The sequence below is a fragment of the Hyperolius riggenbachi genome, chromosome 1 (genome assembly GCF_040937935.1).
Source record: "Hyperolius riggenbachi isolate aHypRig1 chromosome 1, aHypRig1.pri, whole genome shotgun sequence".
NCBI classification, from domain to species: Eukaryota; Metazoa; Chordata; class Amphibia; order Anura; family Hyperoliidae; genus Hyperolius; species Hyperolius riggenbachi.
In genome coordinates this window covers 73,718,308-73,738,040 of record NC_090646.1, presented here as the reverse complement: position 1 = coordinate 73,738,040, position 19,733 = coordinate 73,718,308, and the positions used below count along the sequence as shown (strand labels likewise).

Here is a 19,733-nt window from a genome sequence, read left to right as displayed (position 1 = left end):
TGTTTTTTTTTTTTAATTAATTAATTTTTTTTTTTTTTAATAAAAAAATTTATTTTGTTTATTTTCCCCTCCCCGACAGCCAATCATATGGATCGCCTCTCATAGGCATCAGTCTATGAGAGAGATCCTTTGTTATTACTCTGCAGGAGACAGCCGAGTGACACGGCTGTCCCCAGTACAGCGCTGCCGTAGATCGCGATCGCAGTGCTGTACAATGTAAATAGATAGTGGTTACGTTGTCTAACAGTCGATCGCTGCTGGCACACTGTTGGCGGAGCAGAGCTCCGTCATTCAAGCGGGGATACACACGCATCGGCGCACAATCCCCTGCAAAACTCCACCCCAGGACTTGACGCCTCTAGGCGTTACGTGGTCCAGGGGCTGCAAACTTCCTGACGCCTATCAGCGTAAGGCGGTTGAGAAGAGGTTAAAGGAAAACCAAGGTGGGCAACTTTGTAAAATAAATAAATAAATAAACATGCTACCTGATCCAGGGGGCTAGCCGAATCAGGAGGCCTTAATCCCCGCCGCTCTCTGTCACTCCTGTGGCTGGTAATCCCTTACTTTCACTTTCCGTGACACCTGGCGTCAAGATGCTGCAAGCTCTGCTCTGTTTGTCTCATCACAAAGCAGAGTGCAGGGAGGCGGGGCAGTGATATGGGAGAGGCGGGAGAGAGGCAGAGCTGCCCTGTTAGAGCTGGTGCTTGTTGTGGGCGTTTTGCAGGAGTGCCTCTCCTGCAAGGGACATCCCTTTCCCTCAAGATTGCTGACAAGCTCCATGTCTGAAATTTTGGAGGGTGACTAGGAGAGGTGTATGTCATGGACCAGGGAACATGCCTTTGTGTCTCGTCTGTCTCCCCCACCTTCCCTGTCACGCCTCGTGTACACTTCAATATTTAATACAGAGTTCATGGTATGTATATAGAGTGGGGTATAGCACTGTATTAGCTTGGCTTATTTTTAACATCAAGTCTCAAGCAGTGGCATAGCTATAAATTATGGGGCCCCACAGCAAAATTTTCAAGGGGCCCTCAGAACAAGGCACTCTTGAGCAATGCCACCTGCCCCTACCCTATGGATATAAGTTGATTGACCAATTTACATTCCCGTGCAATGTACACTGTGTATAGTCCTTGGGCTAAGAGACAAAGTCAGAGGTGGATAAACAATGGAAAGTTAATAGGAAACACATCAAGTACAACCTGGGCCCCCAATGCTCCAGGGCCCCATAGCAGTTGCTATGGCTGCTATGGCTATTTCTACGCCCCTGGTCTCAAGCAAACTGAAAGCACATTTATCCGGCATCAGCCGATCCCCATTGGTGCCGCATTACCGAGACACTACTGTACCATCCTGTGAGTTTGTTTATACCTCCTGGAGTACACACCGTGGCCCTGATTTACTAATGTTACAGAGCAGAGCTGTTTACAGGATGTAATCCATCAAATCGGAATTAGATCCATTTTACAAAAGATTTGATATTAGGTAACCTGAGTGTGCTGCCCTTACCCGTGTCATATCAGATCATAGTGATGGGTAATACAAGGTAAGTCAATAAGAAGTAATAAAATTGTATTGTGATGGTCAGAATTGCCGAATTCCAAACCCGACGGAATTCCAAAAGCATTCAGGTATTTACATTAAAGGCAATACCGCCAATTTCCACAGTTAATTTCAAAGCTCCCATACTTCACCCAATTTGTCAGGGATCTTAGAGAGAAGAGTGTGTGATACGCAAATGCAATAGTAGTGCATAGACTGCACTGTCTGATGCAAGCCTGGATTTACACTTCAAGAGCTTGTAGGCACAGAGATTCAAGTACCCTAAACTCCGCCTCTCAACATAGACCACACCCCTGACCCATATTTCTTATATCATATATCATATCATATAAAGAGCTAAATGAACATGACCCTAGCAGTGGTATAATTCCAAGAGTGGGCCTGCCCAGCCAAATCTTGGATAAGGCCGCCTCTACTTTAATAATAAAAAATTATAATAATTATAAATATGGCCCTAGTTACCTTTCAAAACAGGCTACACACAATCAGGGGTGGGGCTACAAATGATCGGGGGCTACACACAACTAAGCCACCACTTTACATTGCTTCAAGCCCACCCCCCCACCAAGATGAAAAGAGCAGGCGGCAAATGGCAGTGTGTGTGTGGCCAGAGTGCACAGATGAGCTGTGCTGCAGCTGGTGTGGTGGATGCAATACCGACACCGCCCATCACGCTACTCTCACTTTCACAGTAGGCACAGATTAAGCTTCAGATCTCCACACCTTGCTACGTGCCTAAAGCTGCCAGACAGGAGCCAGGTGGTGAGTGACATCGCCCTTCGGCTCTGCTGAGAGAGGGGACATTCGGGAAGGGAGGGGAGCCGCCTGTGCCACATAAGGCACCTGTAGGCACTCGCCTACAGTGCCTTACGGTAATCCGGCCCTGGTCTGATGTTCTTACTTACGTCCTGAGTAGCAGTAACACACTGCTGCATGCATTCTTGTCCAAACCCAGAGCTGTTCCATTCATTATCAGTGAAAGGGATCAGCACTGCAATGGACAATAATGGAGAAAAACACATGGTCACCTATGTTCCATAGTGTGAACACGGCCTAAGCAATGTAGCTGAGCCTACACAGTGTACAGTGTGTCTATTCCAAAAACTGAACTAGTGAGATCATTTCTAGAATAGTTACAGCTAAACAGGCAGGGGCGTTGCTAGGATCCTAAGAGATCCGGGGCACTTTTAGGGCACTCCAGATGTAAAATGGGTGTGGCCATGCACCAGAAGGTGGAGACAAATTTACATGAACTTAAAAGTGGTCTAAGTAGGCCTGCCCAGCAGAATGTTAGATTGGCCCCCCCTCTCCATTAAAACAAAGCAAAAAAATGCAGCATATCACATAAATAGGCAGTGGCACTTAAAGAGACTCTGTAACAAAATTGTCAGCCTTAGTTCTTCTATCCTATAAGTTCCTTTGCCTTTTCTAATGTGCTCTGGCTTACTGCAGCCTTTCCTAATTGCACAGTGGCTGTGTAATCTCTGTTATATGATCTAATCTGTTTCTGTAACGATTGGTGTCAGCAAGCACAGATCTTCTGATTATTGGTGATCTGCAGTATCACCAATAATACAGATGCTATACCTGATTATATGGTGATCTGCAGAATCACCAATAATGCAAGTATAACGTGACACGAAACAATCGTATGCAAAAGGGTGCTTGGTACCAAAGAGTATCTCTATAGGACACGGAGATACAACCTTCAGCAAGCTGGAACAGCAGACAACAATAATAATATACAGCGTAAATTCAAGTCTGTGGAAATATCCACCACACCGTAATTCCTCAGAGGTGTGGTTACCTCTGAATGGGAACCCTGTGTGTGAGATCCTCCAAAAGACGGAGTGGAGGAGTCTCGGCCTCAAGCAGCAAGGGTTTGCTAGTGGCGGTCGTCTCAAAGAGGCAAGCCTCTGATAGAACCCTACAGTGGGAGACGTTCCACTGAAGGGAGAAAGGTCAGACAAAATGAGGTTCGGCAACAGATCAGGCGGCAGCAGTACAGAAACGTGAGACAAGAGAATAGTCAGAAACCAAGCCAATAGTCGATAACGGTACGGGCTGGCGAAGTACAAAATCAGGAAGCAGAAGAGTAGTCAAGACAGGCACAGAATCATACACGATAAATCAAGACAGTATAATATGTGTATATATTGGCGATAAACCAATATATAACACAATCTCAAATACAAGGCAGACTAGGTCTGAGTGCTGACACAGGGTATCGCAAACACAGACGAAGTGTGACTGAAAAACACTTCCTCATATACTGCCTGGGAGAGAAGTCTCAACCCCAGGCAGCTACCAATCAGAGCAGGCTAAAAGGTCAGCTGACCTCCAGGTCAGCTGACACGCTTTCTAAGAGTATAAAGGCGTGTCTGTCGTGCGCGCCCGCCCCCTAGAGGCAAGATGGCAGAGCCCTGGTGAGCAGCATGCTGGTGAGTTTGGAGCATAGTGCTCGGACAATGTTGCGCAGCGGATGCGGACGAATTTCCGCATCCCGCGTTGGAAGGTCCGCTTGCCGGACTGGAAGCGACCATATTTCCGCAATCCATCCGGCGTTGCGGATTTTTCGTTACAGTTTCCTTCTGTCAGCTCTGTCGCTCTGTCGGGCTAAGGCTTGAATGTGTGGAATGTGCTGTGCTGCTTGTGATTGGATAGAAGCGATACACACCCTCTGCAGGCCCCCTGCAGGCTCTGTATGACTCACACACTCTGCTTATGTGAGCCTATCACAAGCTGGTTAGTTTGTTTGTAAACACTGCCTAAGACTGTTAATTACAAGCCAGGATTGCAGCAGAGAGTGGCAGAAACAGCACAGAGGGACCCAGAAGAACATAATAAATAGAATGGTATGCTTTTTGCTGTAAAAATTTTAGAGTACAGATTCTCTTTAACCACTTGCCGACCATGCACTCATACCGCGCGTCGGCAAAGTGGCAGCTGCAGGACCAGTTGCAGGCTAATTAATCAGGAAGCAGCCGCTCGCGCGAGCGGCTGCTTCCTGTCAATTAACGGCGGGGGGCTCCGTGAATAGCCTGCGGGCCGCCGATCGCGGCTCGCAGGCTAAATGTAAACACAAGCGGAAATAATCCGCTTTGTTTACATTATACGGCGCTGCTGCGCAGCAGCGCCGTAAGGCAGATCGGCGATCCCCGGCCAATCAGCGGCCGGGGATCGCCGCCATGTGACAGGGGACGTCCTGTCACTGGCTGCACAGGACGGATAGCGTCCTGTGCAGCCCGGATCACCGGGGGGGGCCAGGTAGGAGAGGGAGGGGGGAATTTTGCCGCAGAGGGGGGCTTTAAGGTGCCCCCCCCCGCAACACCCAAGCAGGCAGGAGCGATCAGACCCCCCCCCTGCACATCATCCCCCTAGTGGGGAAAAAAGGGGGGTGATCTGGTCGCTCTGCCTGCACCCTGATCTGTGCTGGGGGCTGCACAGCCCACCCAGCACAGATCAGCTAAAACAGCGCTGGTCCTTAAGGGGGGGTAAAGGGTGGGTCCTCAAGTGGTTAAACATAACTAGGCAGAGTTACCTGGCTGATCTGGCTTTCTGATGGGCATGCTGGCCCGCTGCCAAGTTGTCTGGCAGTCTCCCATAGCGTTCCCTGACCTCTTAGTGGACCCCCTCCCATGCTCACATGGGCCTCCCATTGAGGAACCACTACTCCCAGCATGCCCCCTCAGTAGAACCACAGCTCCCTGCATGCCCCCATAAAGGTAACATGGCACCCAGCATGGCACCACAGCATCTAGTAGACCCACATAGATGCCCTTTGTGGTGCCATGCTGGGTGCAGTGGTGCCTCTATTGGGCATGTTGAGTGTTGTGATGAAGAAGGGACAAAAGCCCGGAAGAGGAGTTGTCTGCAGAATCTAGAGACCAAGTGGCCGGAGGCTAGTACTGCTGCCTGACTCTTCCTGAGGGACATCCGGGGCATCCCAAAATAGATCCGGGGCACGTGCCACTGATCTTTGGGGCTAGCAATGCCCCTGTAAACAGGTATAAAACCCATAGATAATTTTCTGTATACAAAATAACACAATGATATAGCAAAACCAAAACTATAGCAATTCTATCTACAATACTTGCTGACCTAATTTTCCCTGAAATGGATGCAGCTTTGTACCAGGAGCAGAACGCTCCTGGCCATGGGAGTGCGATCAGCGTGTGTGTGGCTTGCGACTCGCGGTGATCGCCGGCTTTGGGGAGGTCGCCTCTGCTTACCAGGGGAACCAAGAAGACGTCATGGGCATAGGTGGACTCCAGGGGGCAGCACAAACTTGCATTATCTATAACCACACCCCCTAATAATGTGAAAAGGCTAAACTTTTTTTTATTTATTTATTTTTATAGATATACATATGCACAGAGGGAGATACTGGTTGCTTAGCAGTTGGAAACAGCCGTTATTTCAAACAATGCAACAAGGGTCCCACAGTGTGAGGTCCTGACATCACACTGTGGGAGGGGTTTAATCACAATATTAGCCATACAGACCCTCCTGATGATCTATTCGAGAAAAGGTAAAGATTTCTTATGGGAAAATGAGTATCAACTACTGATTGGGATGAAGTTCAAACCTTGGTTACTGTTCCTCTTTAAAGCCCAATCTACATGATACGATTCTTTGTACGATTCGATTACGATTCTATTTACGATTTGATTAAATCCAACATGTCCGATCGGGATTCAATTCAATTCGATTTGCCATTGCAAAACAATGGCAGATCGAATTGAATCGAATCGAATCCCGATCGGACATGTTGGATTTAATCAGATCGTAAATAGAATCGTAATCGAATCGTACAATGAATCGTATCATGTAGATGGGGCTTAACTGTAAGGAAAGCTAAACAAAAAAGGCGAGATGGTTAATTAGATAAAACAGATAAGGGGATTGATTCATCAAACACTATTAACCTGCAGTACACACATAGGGGTTGATTCACTAAGCTGCGCTGCTACAGCAGACTGAGCAGAGTAGCTTAATGATAGCAGGGAGTGGTAATAATTCTCAGCGCACGCTATGCAGCATGTGCAGCTAAATTATTCTTGGCTCTGATAGTTTAACAAGCGCTTTGTCAAATTTAACGAATGCTCCACTGAACCTGCCCGGAGCCCCGGCGGGTCCAGTGACTTCAAAGAATGATATTCCTGCACTTTGATTGGCAGGGGCGCCTCTAGGCATAGGCAGTACAGGCCATTGCCTGGAGTGCCATTGGTCCTGGGGGTGCCATGTAGCTGGATTAAGCCCCGCCCCCAAATTAAGCCCCATACTAACCCCTGCCGCCATGGTTGTTTTATTGCTTCTGCTGTATCTACTTAGCGTAAGTTGCAGGCAGTTGCCACCTCTGTGCCTAGTGCATCCTTCTTTCCCCCTTTGTGCCTCCTTCTGTCCTTTTTGTGCCTCCTGTCTCCTTGTGCCTCCTTCAGTCCCTTGTGCCATGTCTGAGGGTGGGGTGGGGGGGCGGTTTCCGCGCACCACATGTTTTCCTGCCTGGAGTGACAAAATGGCTAGAGGCGCCCCCTGTTGATTGGACCAGTAGGCTGACTGTACACACCAACTTTTGGTTACTTTTTCATTTATAAAATGCTAAAAAATTAATTTAAAGAGAAGTTAAAAAATATCCCCTAGGAGTTAACTCTGGAAAAGAGTCTTGTCTTGTAGCACAGATCTGCATCTTAGGAAAAGCTGAACCAGGATGGATGACTGCCAGAATGTCAGCCAAGCAATTGGAAAAATAAAAATCAATATGCTATAGGGTCCTGTTCACAGGTGAGGTCAAGAAAAATATTGCTACTTTAGGGATTACTAACTATGCTACTCTAGGGTTCTACTCTAGGGATCAATGATAACTAGGTTCCTATTAGGGTTAAGGAGTGGAACTTAACCCATTCATATGCTGTTATGGAAGCTTATAATGAAAAGCCTATACTTACTATAGGGTCCAAAACAACAAAAACAAAACCTCAATCATTTTGTGGACATGCTTTGTAATACCACCATCTTGTGGCTAAAGTTGAGAATACGCTTTAGTCACACCGATTTGTCCAAATTCTATGGATATTACTAATGATTATTGTTGCAAACACGCTTATGGACATTGCTATTGTCACATACATTTCTGCATCTTAAAGAGACTCCGTAACAAAAATTGCATCCGGTTTTTATCATCCTACAAGTTCCAAAAGCTATTCTAATGTGTTCTGGCTTACTGCAGCACTTTCTGCTATCACAGTCTCTGTAATAAATCAATGTATCTTTCCCCTGTCAGACTTGTCGGCCTGTGTCTGGAAGGCTGCCAAGTTCTTCAGTGTTGTGGTTCTGCTATGAACTCCCCCTTCCAGACCCCTCTATGCACACTGCCTGTGTATTATTTAGATTAGGGCAGCTTCTCTCTTCTCTTTTACAAGCTGGATAAATCGTCCTCTGAGCTGGCTGGGCTTTCACATACTGAGGAGTTACAGACAAGGGAAAAGCTGTTTGCAGGAAGAAAAGAGCAGCCTGAAACTTCAGTGCATGAGAGATGCAGGGGGAAAGAAACACACAAATGATCTCTTGATATTCAAAAGGAAGGGTGTATACAGCCTGCTTGTGTATGGATGTATTTTCTATGTGTGGACATACTGTACATCAACCTACTTCCTGTTTTGGTGGCCATTTTGTTTGTTTATAAACAAACTTTTTAAAACTGTTTTTAACCACTTTTAATGCGGCGGGGAGCGGCAAAATTGTGACAGAGGGTAATAGGAGATGTCCCCTAACGCACTGGTATGTTTACTTTTGTGAGATTTTAACAATACAGATTCTCTTTAAAGTTCGAGCTCAGGCTGCCAAAATTGCAATATTCTCTGTGACCTACCGTCACTTATACTGCACAAGGGTACTTTATGCCTGTATTGAGGACATTGTATCAGTGCGTTGGTGGGCATCAACACGCATGGATAATCTTGAATGTTGATTGATGTTGATGAAGCTAGCATACCACATCTATGTGAGACCACTAAGTTGAAATGCTTTTGTGCTCATGAGCCCTGGGCGGTTATATACAAAGCTGGTGCTGTATGACCATTAACCGTTACCTTGTGACTGACTGATTCACAGTTGTGGCTAGATTGGAATTGAACTGGCATGTGTCAATCAAACTGAAAATGTACCCTTGTGCACCACTTTAGCCTATCAGTTGTTTGTTCTCTACATCAGGATCGAACTGCACAAAAAAATCCTCTTGAGTGAAGCAGATGCATACGCTTCACTGGGCCAGATTTATCAAGTGTGTCTGAGACAAAATATTGGTAGGTTTTTAGAAATCCATGCAGAACTGTGTCAGGCATCTTAAGAAATCACTAGATAATGCAGATTCATTCTAAAACTGTTATAAAATAGGAGGAGCTAGGAAGGTCTCTCAAACAGTGCAGTGTGTGAGGGTGATAACGTAGAGATAGGAGCGGCTGGGCACATCCAGTAAAAAAAGACTTTTATTGAAAATGAATTAAAAAATGGTACATGCAAACAAGGCAGCAGTCAGCCAGGAGAGAGAGGGACAAGCATGTAAAAGATTGTCAACAGCTGTTTCGCACTCTACATAGGAGCGCTTCCTCAGGTCCATGCATTAATAAATCTCCCCCACTATTTTGTCAGGACCTTGTAAGATCAATTAATTGACATTTAGTTGTACTGGGGGACTGGGGGATTTGGTGGGTTGATGGGAGGAGGGGCGGAGCATATTTTTATGTGGTTTTTAAGTGAAATATGAATGATTAATAAAGATTTTGTACTTTTTCTTAAATATGTATTTGAAATTAGTTTTCAATCGGGTCATACCCACCTCTACTTCTATCTCACAGTTCAGTTTTTGCATTACTAATGATCAGTAACTAATTATCAGAGTTGTCTATAGCAATAGGGGGCCCACAAGTGAAAATTGAGCAAACTGACGCATTGCATTGGTTGATGCAGTGTGATGCTATGAGCCGTCAATCTACCACCGCTCCTGCCCAAACCACGATCGACACATATTTTCCATCCTGTCAGATCAATAAGTTTGATCGATTTTTGCATAAAATCGAATCAAAATTCCTTCACACATTTAAAGGAATCAATGCCTATCTGATCAAAGTGGTGACATCTACAGGGAAATGAATGGGAAAATCGGTGTATGTATGGGCAACTTTAGGGAAAGAAATGTACAAAATAGACGGCATTGGGTGCTGGTTAATTAACCAGCTGTGAGCTAATTGACAGGAAGACAGTTGCTTTTATTGCTGCATGCACTAATGGAAGTGCAATGAATTTAGGGGATAATCTAGGAATCAGCTTTTGCCATTGCCAGAGGCGCTTCTAGAGACCAGCTGACCAGCTGATTGCCTAGAGCGGCAGATTTATTGCAGGGCGGCTTTGAGGGAAAAAAATGTTTATTTTTGCTGTCCTTAGAGGCTGAAAACTTAGGGAACGGAGATAAAAAGTTCTAATGAAAGCCTCTACTGCTCAGCCTCAAATAAGGAATCTACAAACCTTTTGTCTACAACACTTTGTATGGCATTCCCTAATGTTAGTGTTATCTCAGAATCTAAAGTGTGTCTGTGTGACTCCTGTCCTGCCCGCCCCTCCTTATGACTTGAAAAGAAGAGAGTAGGATGGTGTCTGTGTGCATTCCAGAACGGACTAGCCAGGAGGAAGGAGAGTGATATTCCCCCAGGCTGCTGGTACAATATATAAGGCAATGTGAAGCACTAGGCTGGCTGAGGGAAATAAATGTACAATTTGATGGCAAGCTGGTAAATGTACACAGCATGATGCAGAAGAGAGGCTTGCCTCCTAAAGTGTCCTTAGAAAAAAACTGTCTGCTTTCTCACCATTGTAAAGACTGCATGTGGTCAGCTAGATAAGGTCATAGCTCCTAAATGTCCCTCTTTTGGAGGGACAGTCCCTCTCTGGGAGCCCTGTCACTCTGTCCATCTTTCCTCCTCATGTGTCCCTCTTTCAGGATTTTGTCCCTCTTTCTATGTAAATATATATATCTCTACTAAAAATGTGTTTGACTGTAAACTTTATTCCCATCCTTTACATTGATATATTACTAATTTTAAAATGTTAATATGAAGGAAAATGACCCAGAATAGAAATAACCAGTGTGGTTTGAATTATAAAACAACATATTTTTCTTATGAAATCTGTATGGTATGCGTGACTAGGGGTGTGACGGAGGAGGGATCAGGGGTGTGGCAGGGGCATGGCAGAAGTGTCCCTCTTTTTTCATCTCAAAAAGTTGGGAGGTATGTATTACACAGGTTGAAAAGATTTAGACAGTCCTTAGACTCCAGGAGGGCTGCTGCAGCCTTGTGTGAGAGACTGGCAGGACAGGAGTCACATTACAGGCTGTGTGATGTGGCTGCAATACAGATAAGCTGTCTGCTCCATCTCAGGCTATTTTCAGTCTCTCTCCACTCCTCTTCTCTCCCTCATTCACCTTCCCCCCCCCCCTTCCCCTAGTGCTGGCTGTCTTCTTGTCTTAAAGGAAAGCAAAATAAAAGTTATTTTCCTCCTCTCTCTGGATAGTTTAATTGTTAAGGGCTCTGCCTCTGGCACAGGCAACCTGGGTTCAAATCTCTGCTTCTTCCTACTCAGTAAGCCAGCGCCTATTCAGTAGGAGACCTTGGGCAAGACTCCCTAACACTGCTACTGCCCACTGAGCGATTCAGCACTGAGTCCGCCAGGAAAAAAGTAATTATAAATGTTCCTTGTTACTCTCTACTTTGCGCCCCCCCTCCCCCCCCCCCCCCCCGCCCGATCTTACCCTTACAATTGAATCACCCAATCTTGTTATTAGTAACCCTAGCCTATAGCTGTCAATACATGCATTCATTTTTACAGACAGATTCTTTCAAAATGATCGAATCTGGCGATTATCAACCACCACATCGATCAGAATTTCAATCAATCCATGGCAAAAATGTACCAAAAGTACAATCAAACAGTACATTTTTACAATTGGACATAGTGGTATAGTGGCGGTAGATCAGGGGCTCCTGCCTGGAGTGACAAAATGGCCAGAGGTGCCCCGGGCCATTGCCATACTGCCATCTGGTGTCTAAAATTGAGAATGCATTTAGTTTTACTCTAATACAGATTTGAATACTAGATGCATTTTTGTATTAGAAATGGCAGTTCTTCCTGCTCCCTATAATTGAAATAAGTCAAGAAGTGAGTGAAATTCACTATGCTTTTTTCCTGTCTTATCTCCTGCATTTTTCATGTATCTTCAGACCTAGTAAAACATGCAGAAGATGAAGAGGATGTAGCAGAAGGAGAGGAGGTGGCAGGAGGCCTGCCTGTAAGCCATGGAGGTGTCACAAGTTGGTCCGTTGCACAGCCACGTACTACCTGCTTGCCATCAGTCAAAAGGTTGACCCAATGGGCTATGTAAGTAATGTAGCGGCCCTGACCATGCTTGGCAGACCAGGCATCCGTGGTCAGGTGGACCCTTGACCCAACGCAGTGTGCCAGAGATGACACCACGTGCCTCTGAACTGCACGGTACAGTTTGGGTATCGCATTTTTAGAGAAATAATTGCGTCCTGGTATCTTCCACTGTGGTGTCCCAATGGCCACAAATTTACGGAAGGCCTCAGAGTCCACCAGCTTGTATGGTAACAGCTGGCGAGCTAAAAGTTCCGCCAAGCCAGCTGTCAGATGCCGGGCAAGGGGGTGACTGGCAGAAATTGGCTTCTTCTGCTCAAAGATTTCCTTCACGGACACCTGGCTGCTGTAGGCAGAGGAGCAGGAACCGCTCAAGAGCAGAGGCGGAGTGGAGGAGGGTGCTATGCTGTGATTAAGGACGTGTAACATGTCAGCATGTGGTGATGGATTTTTAGCTTGTCATGTACGTGATTGAATAAAGCAAGTTTGTTCCTACCGGCATTGTGCGGAATCCACTTTCTACTCTACTGGACTTGGGGTCTGAGCAGCCCATTTTTCCTGCACTGTTGGTGGACGAGGTTGTGAGCGGAGTCCCACCTACACGATATAAAGGAAGGGGAGGGGGGGGGGGTGTCAATAACTGTCTAATACTGCTTTCTGTAGAGGCTATATTTCATACACGATTGATAGATGACAGCCTCTTTTTCAAATTTGAGCACCACCCCTTTGATGATCATCTGCACGGCCCTGCTGGTTAACGGAGTTGTGAGGCCTAATGAATTTCTCACCTCTCTTCAGTCCCAGTACTCCAATCTCCACTCTATATGGCGCGTTGCCCGCTCAGCCGAGGGATGACTGAATATGTTGTTGCAGCACTCAGCCTACTGCGTCCCACTGATGTCTCTGTCTCTGTGCAGTAATTGTTAAAAATATTCTTGCTCTCTCCTTGGCCCTTTCCTGAGAAAGTTCCAGTTATAACTGACAAGGATGTAAGGAAGTCCTGTGGGGAGACTTGCTGCTGAAAAGAATAAATCATTTTTTACTGCAGGCTGTTGTAATGGAGATCCACTGACTGTAGACCAAATAGACTTGAAATGTTTCTTCAGCTTAAAGGACACACAAGGTAAAAAAAAAAAAATCTTCCTTTACTTATCTGGGGCTTCTTCCAACCCCTAGAAGTCTTCTGGGTCCCTTGCTGCAGCTTCGTATGGTTTGGTGCTTCTGCGCATGCAAGTGTAAGTGCCCTCAACCATGTCACCGGCAGGGTTGCTCAAATCCGACCCGGGAGACATCCGGATAGTTGCTATCCGGATATCTCCCAGGAAAGCTGTGCGGGGGGGGGGGGGGGGGAGACGCATCGTGGGAGGTGCCAGGGATGGACTCAAAGAAGACATCATTTTGGTAAGATTGATCCCCCCCCCCCCCGCACAGCTTTCCTGGGAGATATCCAGATAGCAACTATCCGGATGTCTCCCGGGTCGGATTTGAGCAACCCTGGTCACCGGGCAGGTACTGCGCCTGTACAGTAGTCTGCTCAGGTGCAATACGCACCTGATGACACGGGTGCATCCCTGTGCAGGTGCCCGCGCATGTGCAGATCATTCGGCGATACTTAAAGGCGGTCAGCGGGACGCCGGGGAGCACCGTAGCTGGGATGAGTGGCCCAGAAGACTTGTAGCGGTTGAAAGAAGCCACAGGTAAGTAAAGATAGATTGAATTCCGTTTTAAACATGTCATATTTACAGTGTATGTCAGATCCATATGACTAAAATAAAACAATAACACTTTTCTTCCTTTTTAGTACTGAATAAATAAAAAAAATAGTCTATTTGTTGATATTTCTGATGCCAGCTGTGTGTTATTTCTCATGTCAATTATATTGCCTTATAAAAGAGGAAGGAGGTTTTTGTACGGCTCTGTATCACTGTGTGTATGGTAACCAGACAGTCTGCTGACAGTGATAGACAGCTTCATCTTCCTCCTTCACATCAGTGATTGTCAGAGTGTAATGTGTGTAAGGAGATCCAGCACTGATGCCAGTGAAGCGGTCTGGCACTCCTGAGTATTGGGTGACTGCAGCGTAGATGAGAAGTGTTGGAGACTTTCCTGATTTCTGTTGGTACCAGGCTACATTATAATATGTAGCTTCACTGCATGCACATGTGATGGTGACCTTCTCTCCTGGATACACAGAGATATACTCTGGAGTCTGAGTCATCACAATCTGCCCACAGGATCCTGAGGATGGGAAGAGACACAGTCATTATTCATACATGTCTATCTATCTCCCTATCAGTGCTGATGTGTGTATGTATTGTACAATGTATAGATGGATGTGCACAGAATGATGGGAGGAGCCTCATCTCTCACCCTGAATAGAAATGAAGATGACGGCCAGCAGATAACTGGGAGAGACCATCTTCATGTTTCTGGAGGGTCAGATACAGACTAGTCTGCTGTACAATGACATCTATATAGAGGGTGACGGGGGAGGAGACACCCCAGGGACTCTGTATATGCAAATACTGGGGAGGTGCAAATATTTCCTTTTGTAACCCTCTTTCTCTGTTTCAGTTCAGTAATTTGCACTTCTACACACTCCGGTGAGCTCAGCCTTCTGTGACCACCAGATTACACATCATAGTTCCCCATTATCAAGTGATTATTTGTATTACATTTGAGATATGATGCAGACCAAGAAGAGAACTACTCATGTAATAATATGTCAAGAGGATTTCTAAGAATGTAAAATAAACTTGAGAAAATCAACACAAAAGGATTTGAACCTACCTGGGGCTTCCTCCAGCACCCTGTAGTCTGTTGACTCCCTCAGTTTCTGTCCGGTCCCCTCAGTTCTTCCACAGTCAGCCCCGGTAGTTGCTGACTACTGCGCATGCACAGCCCTGGCTGGGCACCTCCTTGCTTGTGCTCCTGTGGCCGGGATCACTCTATGTAGTAAGTTAAGGCTTGTAACTGCATAGGCCACAGGAGCGCAGTCAAGGAGGCGCATGGCTGATGCTACTGATGCATATAAAGGGAGGGAGAGAAAAGAGGAGATACTTAACCCTGACCTGCATCAGTGGGCCGGATGAAAATACCATACAGGCCGGGTACAGCCCGTGAGCCGTAGTTTGCCCACACTGATCTAGTCAGACTTGTCTCTCCATAAACTGAAAGCCTTAGGGCCCTTTTCCACTATATCATTTCAGGTCAGTTATAACTAAAAGGATAACTGGTGTGCAAGGTAATGTCCATGTTTCCCTATGGCTCAAGTGATTTGACTAGTTAATGGAGTTGTGAGGTCTAGTAAAGCTCTCACCTCCCTTCAGCCCCAATATTCCAATCTCCTCCGCAGTCTTCACTCTATGTGGTGCGTCCCCACTCAGCCGAGGGATGACCTAGTATGTCATCGCAGCACTCGGCCTACTGCGTCCAACTGATGTCTCTGTGCAGTAATTGTTCAAACTATTCTTGCTTTTTCCTTGGCTCTTTGCCGAGAAAGTTTCAGTTATAACTGACAAGGATGTAAGGAAGTCCTGGGAGGAGGATTGCTGCTGACCAACTGTGCAAAGTTTGAGAACCCTACCATTAATAGTGTAAGAATGGCTGCAGTTTACATTTTCCCAATTAATTTAGTATTTTTCTCCACCCACTGATTTCCTGACATTGTTCGGGCATGTATTTGGCTGGTTTTGGCTCCGCTAACTTTTTCTAACCCTAACACACAATTACTCAATGACCAAGTTTGTGCGCTTTGCGGTCTTTGGCATCAATAATTTGCATTGAGATTGTCTAAATTTGAACTCCAGTCACCCAATGACCAACTGTACCAGTTTTAAGTCTTGTGCCATTAACAGTGCAAGAATGGCAGCAATTACATATTCCCCTTGAAAATCAATAGGTGAAGTTTGATTTTCTTTTGTAGGCTCCACCCACTTTTCTGAATATTAATCCCAGTCACCCAGTAATCAATTGTGCAAAGTTTGAGAACCCTACCATTAACAGTATAAGAATGGCTGCAGTGTCCTACAATATATCAATCTTGGGGACAGGATGATATCGTGCATAGATGCCCTTTATTCAGTTCCATCAGCCCGCATAAAAATAAACGGGATTCTGTCAGACCCCCTGGCCATCACCAATGGTACGAGACAGGGGTGTCCCCTGTCCCCTTTGATCTTCGCCTTAGCCCTGGAGCCCTTCCTATGTCACATCCGACTAAATAAAGACATAACAGGTATTGAAGTGGGTAGCACCTCCCATAAAGTAGCAGCTTACGCGGACGACCTCTTGTTTTTTCTTTCCAAACCGCATCTAGCCCTTCCCAACCTGATGAAAGCATTCGAACGGTATAGCAAACTATCATTTCTTAAAATAAACTATGGTAAATGTGAAGCCTATAGTGTGGGACTAGACGATAAGTTAAAAACCCAACTAGAACATAACTTTCCATTTACTTGGAAAACAAAACACATTAAATACTTGGGTACCTTTATATCGGACTCTCTGAGCAGTGTGTTCACACACAACTTCCCCCCGATGCTACAAACTCTTACAGCGGATCTTAAAAAATGGGATTTCCCACAAATATCCTGGCTAGGGAGAATTGCAGTCGTCAAAATGAACGTTATGCCTAGACTGCTGTACCTTTTCCAGACCCTTCCCATACCGATACCTACAACATTTCTACGCCATGCCCAGACTGCTTTTAATAGATACATTTGGAAGAGTAAACCCCCAAGACTCAAACGGAATGTGCTATATAAACCAAAACCAAAAGGGGGCTGTAACGATCGGTGAAGCACAGAGAGGATCTGATTACCAGTGATCTGCAGTATCACAGGAAATACAGATGTATACCAGATTATACGTGATCTGCAGTATCACTGATAATCCGATATACTAGCTAACCTCTGTTCACCTGAGTAGAGTGTAGTGTTTGGTGTAACTGTAACACTTTGAGGACTAGGCCTCAGTGCAGCAAGGAGAACTGCACAGATTCCTTCCGCAGACTTGAGCTCTCCAAGACGGGAGGAGTCAGACTGACAGTAGGAAGGACAGACTGAAAGCAACCTTCAGGAGGAAGGATCACTAACAGAGCGAGGAACCGCCTCTAACAATAAGGTCGGTTCTCGGGGTCGGACAAGCCAGGTCGTACACACACGGACAGATAAAGTACAAGATCAGGAGGCAAAGGCGGAGTCAAAGTACAGGCAGGGTTCAGCAACGGGGTATCAGATATATTGGGGTACAAAATCAGGAGGCAGAAGCAGAGTCAAAGAACGAGCCGGGGTTCGGCAACAGAGTATCAGAAATATCGAGGTACAAGATCAGAGTTCAGGAGGATAGTCTAGGCAGGCAAACGTCATAACAGATAATCACAATCAAACTAGTACTTTAGCTATCAACAGAATCTAGCTAAGTGTAGGATTACAGCTCCAGCTGGTCCCGGCACACTTGCGGATCTGACTACGGATCTGGGTGCTCCCACATATGTGATCGCACGCCAGACAAAGAGCAAGTGAACAACCAGCAGTATATATACTCTAGGACCTTTCCAGGACCTCCCTAATTGCTGGTCCAATGGGAGCAGTAGAATTTGTCAGCTGACCCAGCTGGTCAGCCGACACCCTTCTAACTGCTATTTAAACTCTGCCTCTGTGCTCGCGCGCGTGTAAGTCTGAATCTTGGTGGACTATCAGTCCCAGCCACACCAGTACTGTTTTGCAATGTATCCAGTGAACTGAGTGCGGGAGCCGCCTCCAATGCGGATTCCGCCGTTCCCAATGCGGATTCCGCCGCTCTGCCTAAGCGGCATGCAGCGTTTTTTCCACGTTGTGACGCCATGCTGGACGCGGAAACAGCCGCCTCGCCTTGAGAGACAGCGGCTTTTCCGCGTTTCATCACAGTACCCCCCCCCCCCCCGAGGAGTGGACTCCGGACAACTCCTACCAGGCTTCTCGGGGTGTAAGGCATGAAACTCCCTCCTTAACTCATCCGCATGCATACGCCTCCCTGGTACCCATTGCCTCTCTTCAATGCCGTACCCTTTCCAATGAACGAGATACTGTACCGAGTTTTGTACAGTACGTGAATCAATAATCTTCTCCACATCATATTCGGGTTGGGCATCTACCAATACAGGAGGAGGAGGAGTGGGACCCACCTGGACTGCTGGTTTAAGAAGGGATACATGGAAAGACCTTACTCCCCGCATGCTGGTGGGAAGGTCAACGGTATATGTAACATCATTAATTTTCCCGACAACCGGGAATGGACCCACAAACCTGGGACCAAGTTTATCAGAAGGTTGTCTCAGGGTCAAGTGACGTGTGGATACCCAGACCAAGTCTCCTGGTCTGAACCTCCACTCCACTGAGCGTCTTTTGTCAGCTTGACCCTTCTGACTCAGAAATGCTTTTTCCAGGTTACTTCTTACCGTCCCCCAAAGGTTCCTAAATGACCTTTGCCAGAGCTCCAGGGCTGGGAACGGAGTGGAGACCACAGGCAATGGGGAAAATTTGGGTGATCTCCCTGTCACTACCTGAAAGGGGGAAAATCCGGAGGACGAATTTTTAAAATTATTCTGAGCAAACTCCGCGAAGGGCAAGAATCTGACCCAATCGTCTTGCGCCTCTGCAACATAACACCTCAAAAACTGCTCTAAGGACTGGTTTATCCTCTCAGTCTGGCCATTTGTCTGAGGATGATAACCAGACGAGAATGATAGCTTTATGCCCATGAGTTGGCAAAAAGCCTTCCAAAATCGGGAAACAAATTGCACTCCCCTATCTGAAACTATGTCTTCAGGAATGCCGTGCAATCGGAATACATGTGTAATAAATAACTCGGCCAACTCCTGAGCCGAGGGGAGTCCCTTCAATGGCACAAAGTGGGCCATCTTGCTAAAGCGGTCAATTATGACCCAAATGACTGTCATGCCTTCAGATCTGGGAAGCTCACCCACAAAATCCATGGACAGGTGGGTCCACGGCTCACTCGGGGTGGGCAAAGGCTGTAAGGTACCGACAGGTGCCAGCCGGGAGGGTTTGCTCCTGGCACATATCGTACACTCCTTCACATATTCCTTGCAATCTGCTGCCAGTGACGGCCACCAGGCGCATCTGGCCACCAGATCCTGTGTTCTAGATGCCCCTGGATGGCCAGCATTCTTATGCGCATGGAACATCTCCAGTACCTGGAGACGAAATGGCAGAGGAATAAACAAAACCCCTGCGGGCTTCCCTTCCGGGTTGTCCTGCTGAAAGGGAGTCAAAGTCTCCTTCCAGTCCTCCCAAGTTCCAGTTGCTGCCAGTATCAACCTCTGAGGAACAATGGTCTCTGGAACGGAGGGCTGTGCTGCCTCTGACTCGAAACACCTGGATAACGCATCCGCCTTAACATTTTTGCTACCTGGAGTGTACGTAATAATGAAACTAAACCTGGAGAAGAACAGCGACCACCGAGCCTGGCGCGGGCTCAACCTCTTAGCCCCCTCGATATACTCTAGGTTTTTGTGATCAGTGTAAACCGTGATGGTATGCTCAGCTCCTTCTAACCAATGTCGCCATTCCTCGAAAGCCAACTTGATGGCCAAAAGCTCCCTATTGCCAATATCGTAATTCCTCTCTGCAGGGGAGAACCTGCGAGAGAAATACGCACACGGGTGCAATCTACCCTGCAAGCCTGACCGCTGAGACAGCACAGCCCCCACCCCAACCTCCGAGGCATCTACCTCTACA

The 19,733-nt window shown here is 46.5% G+C and overlaps 2 gene segments (V, D, J or C); both read right to left on the bottom strand.

Annotated features, from left to right (window-relative positions):
• LOC137563083 (Ig kappa chain V-III region MOPC 63-like) overlaps positions 1-19,733 on the bottom strand; it is a 662,489-nt gene that overhangs the window by 85,823 nt on the left and 556,933 nt on the right.
• On the bottom strand, positions 13,913-14,424 carry LOC137561529 (immunoglobulin kappa variable 3-15-like). The segment is given in 2 exon segments: positions 13,913-14,229; positions 14,362-14,424. Coding segments are annotated over 2 exon segments (372 nt in total).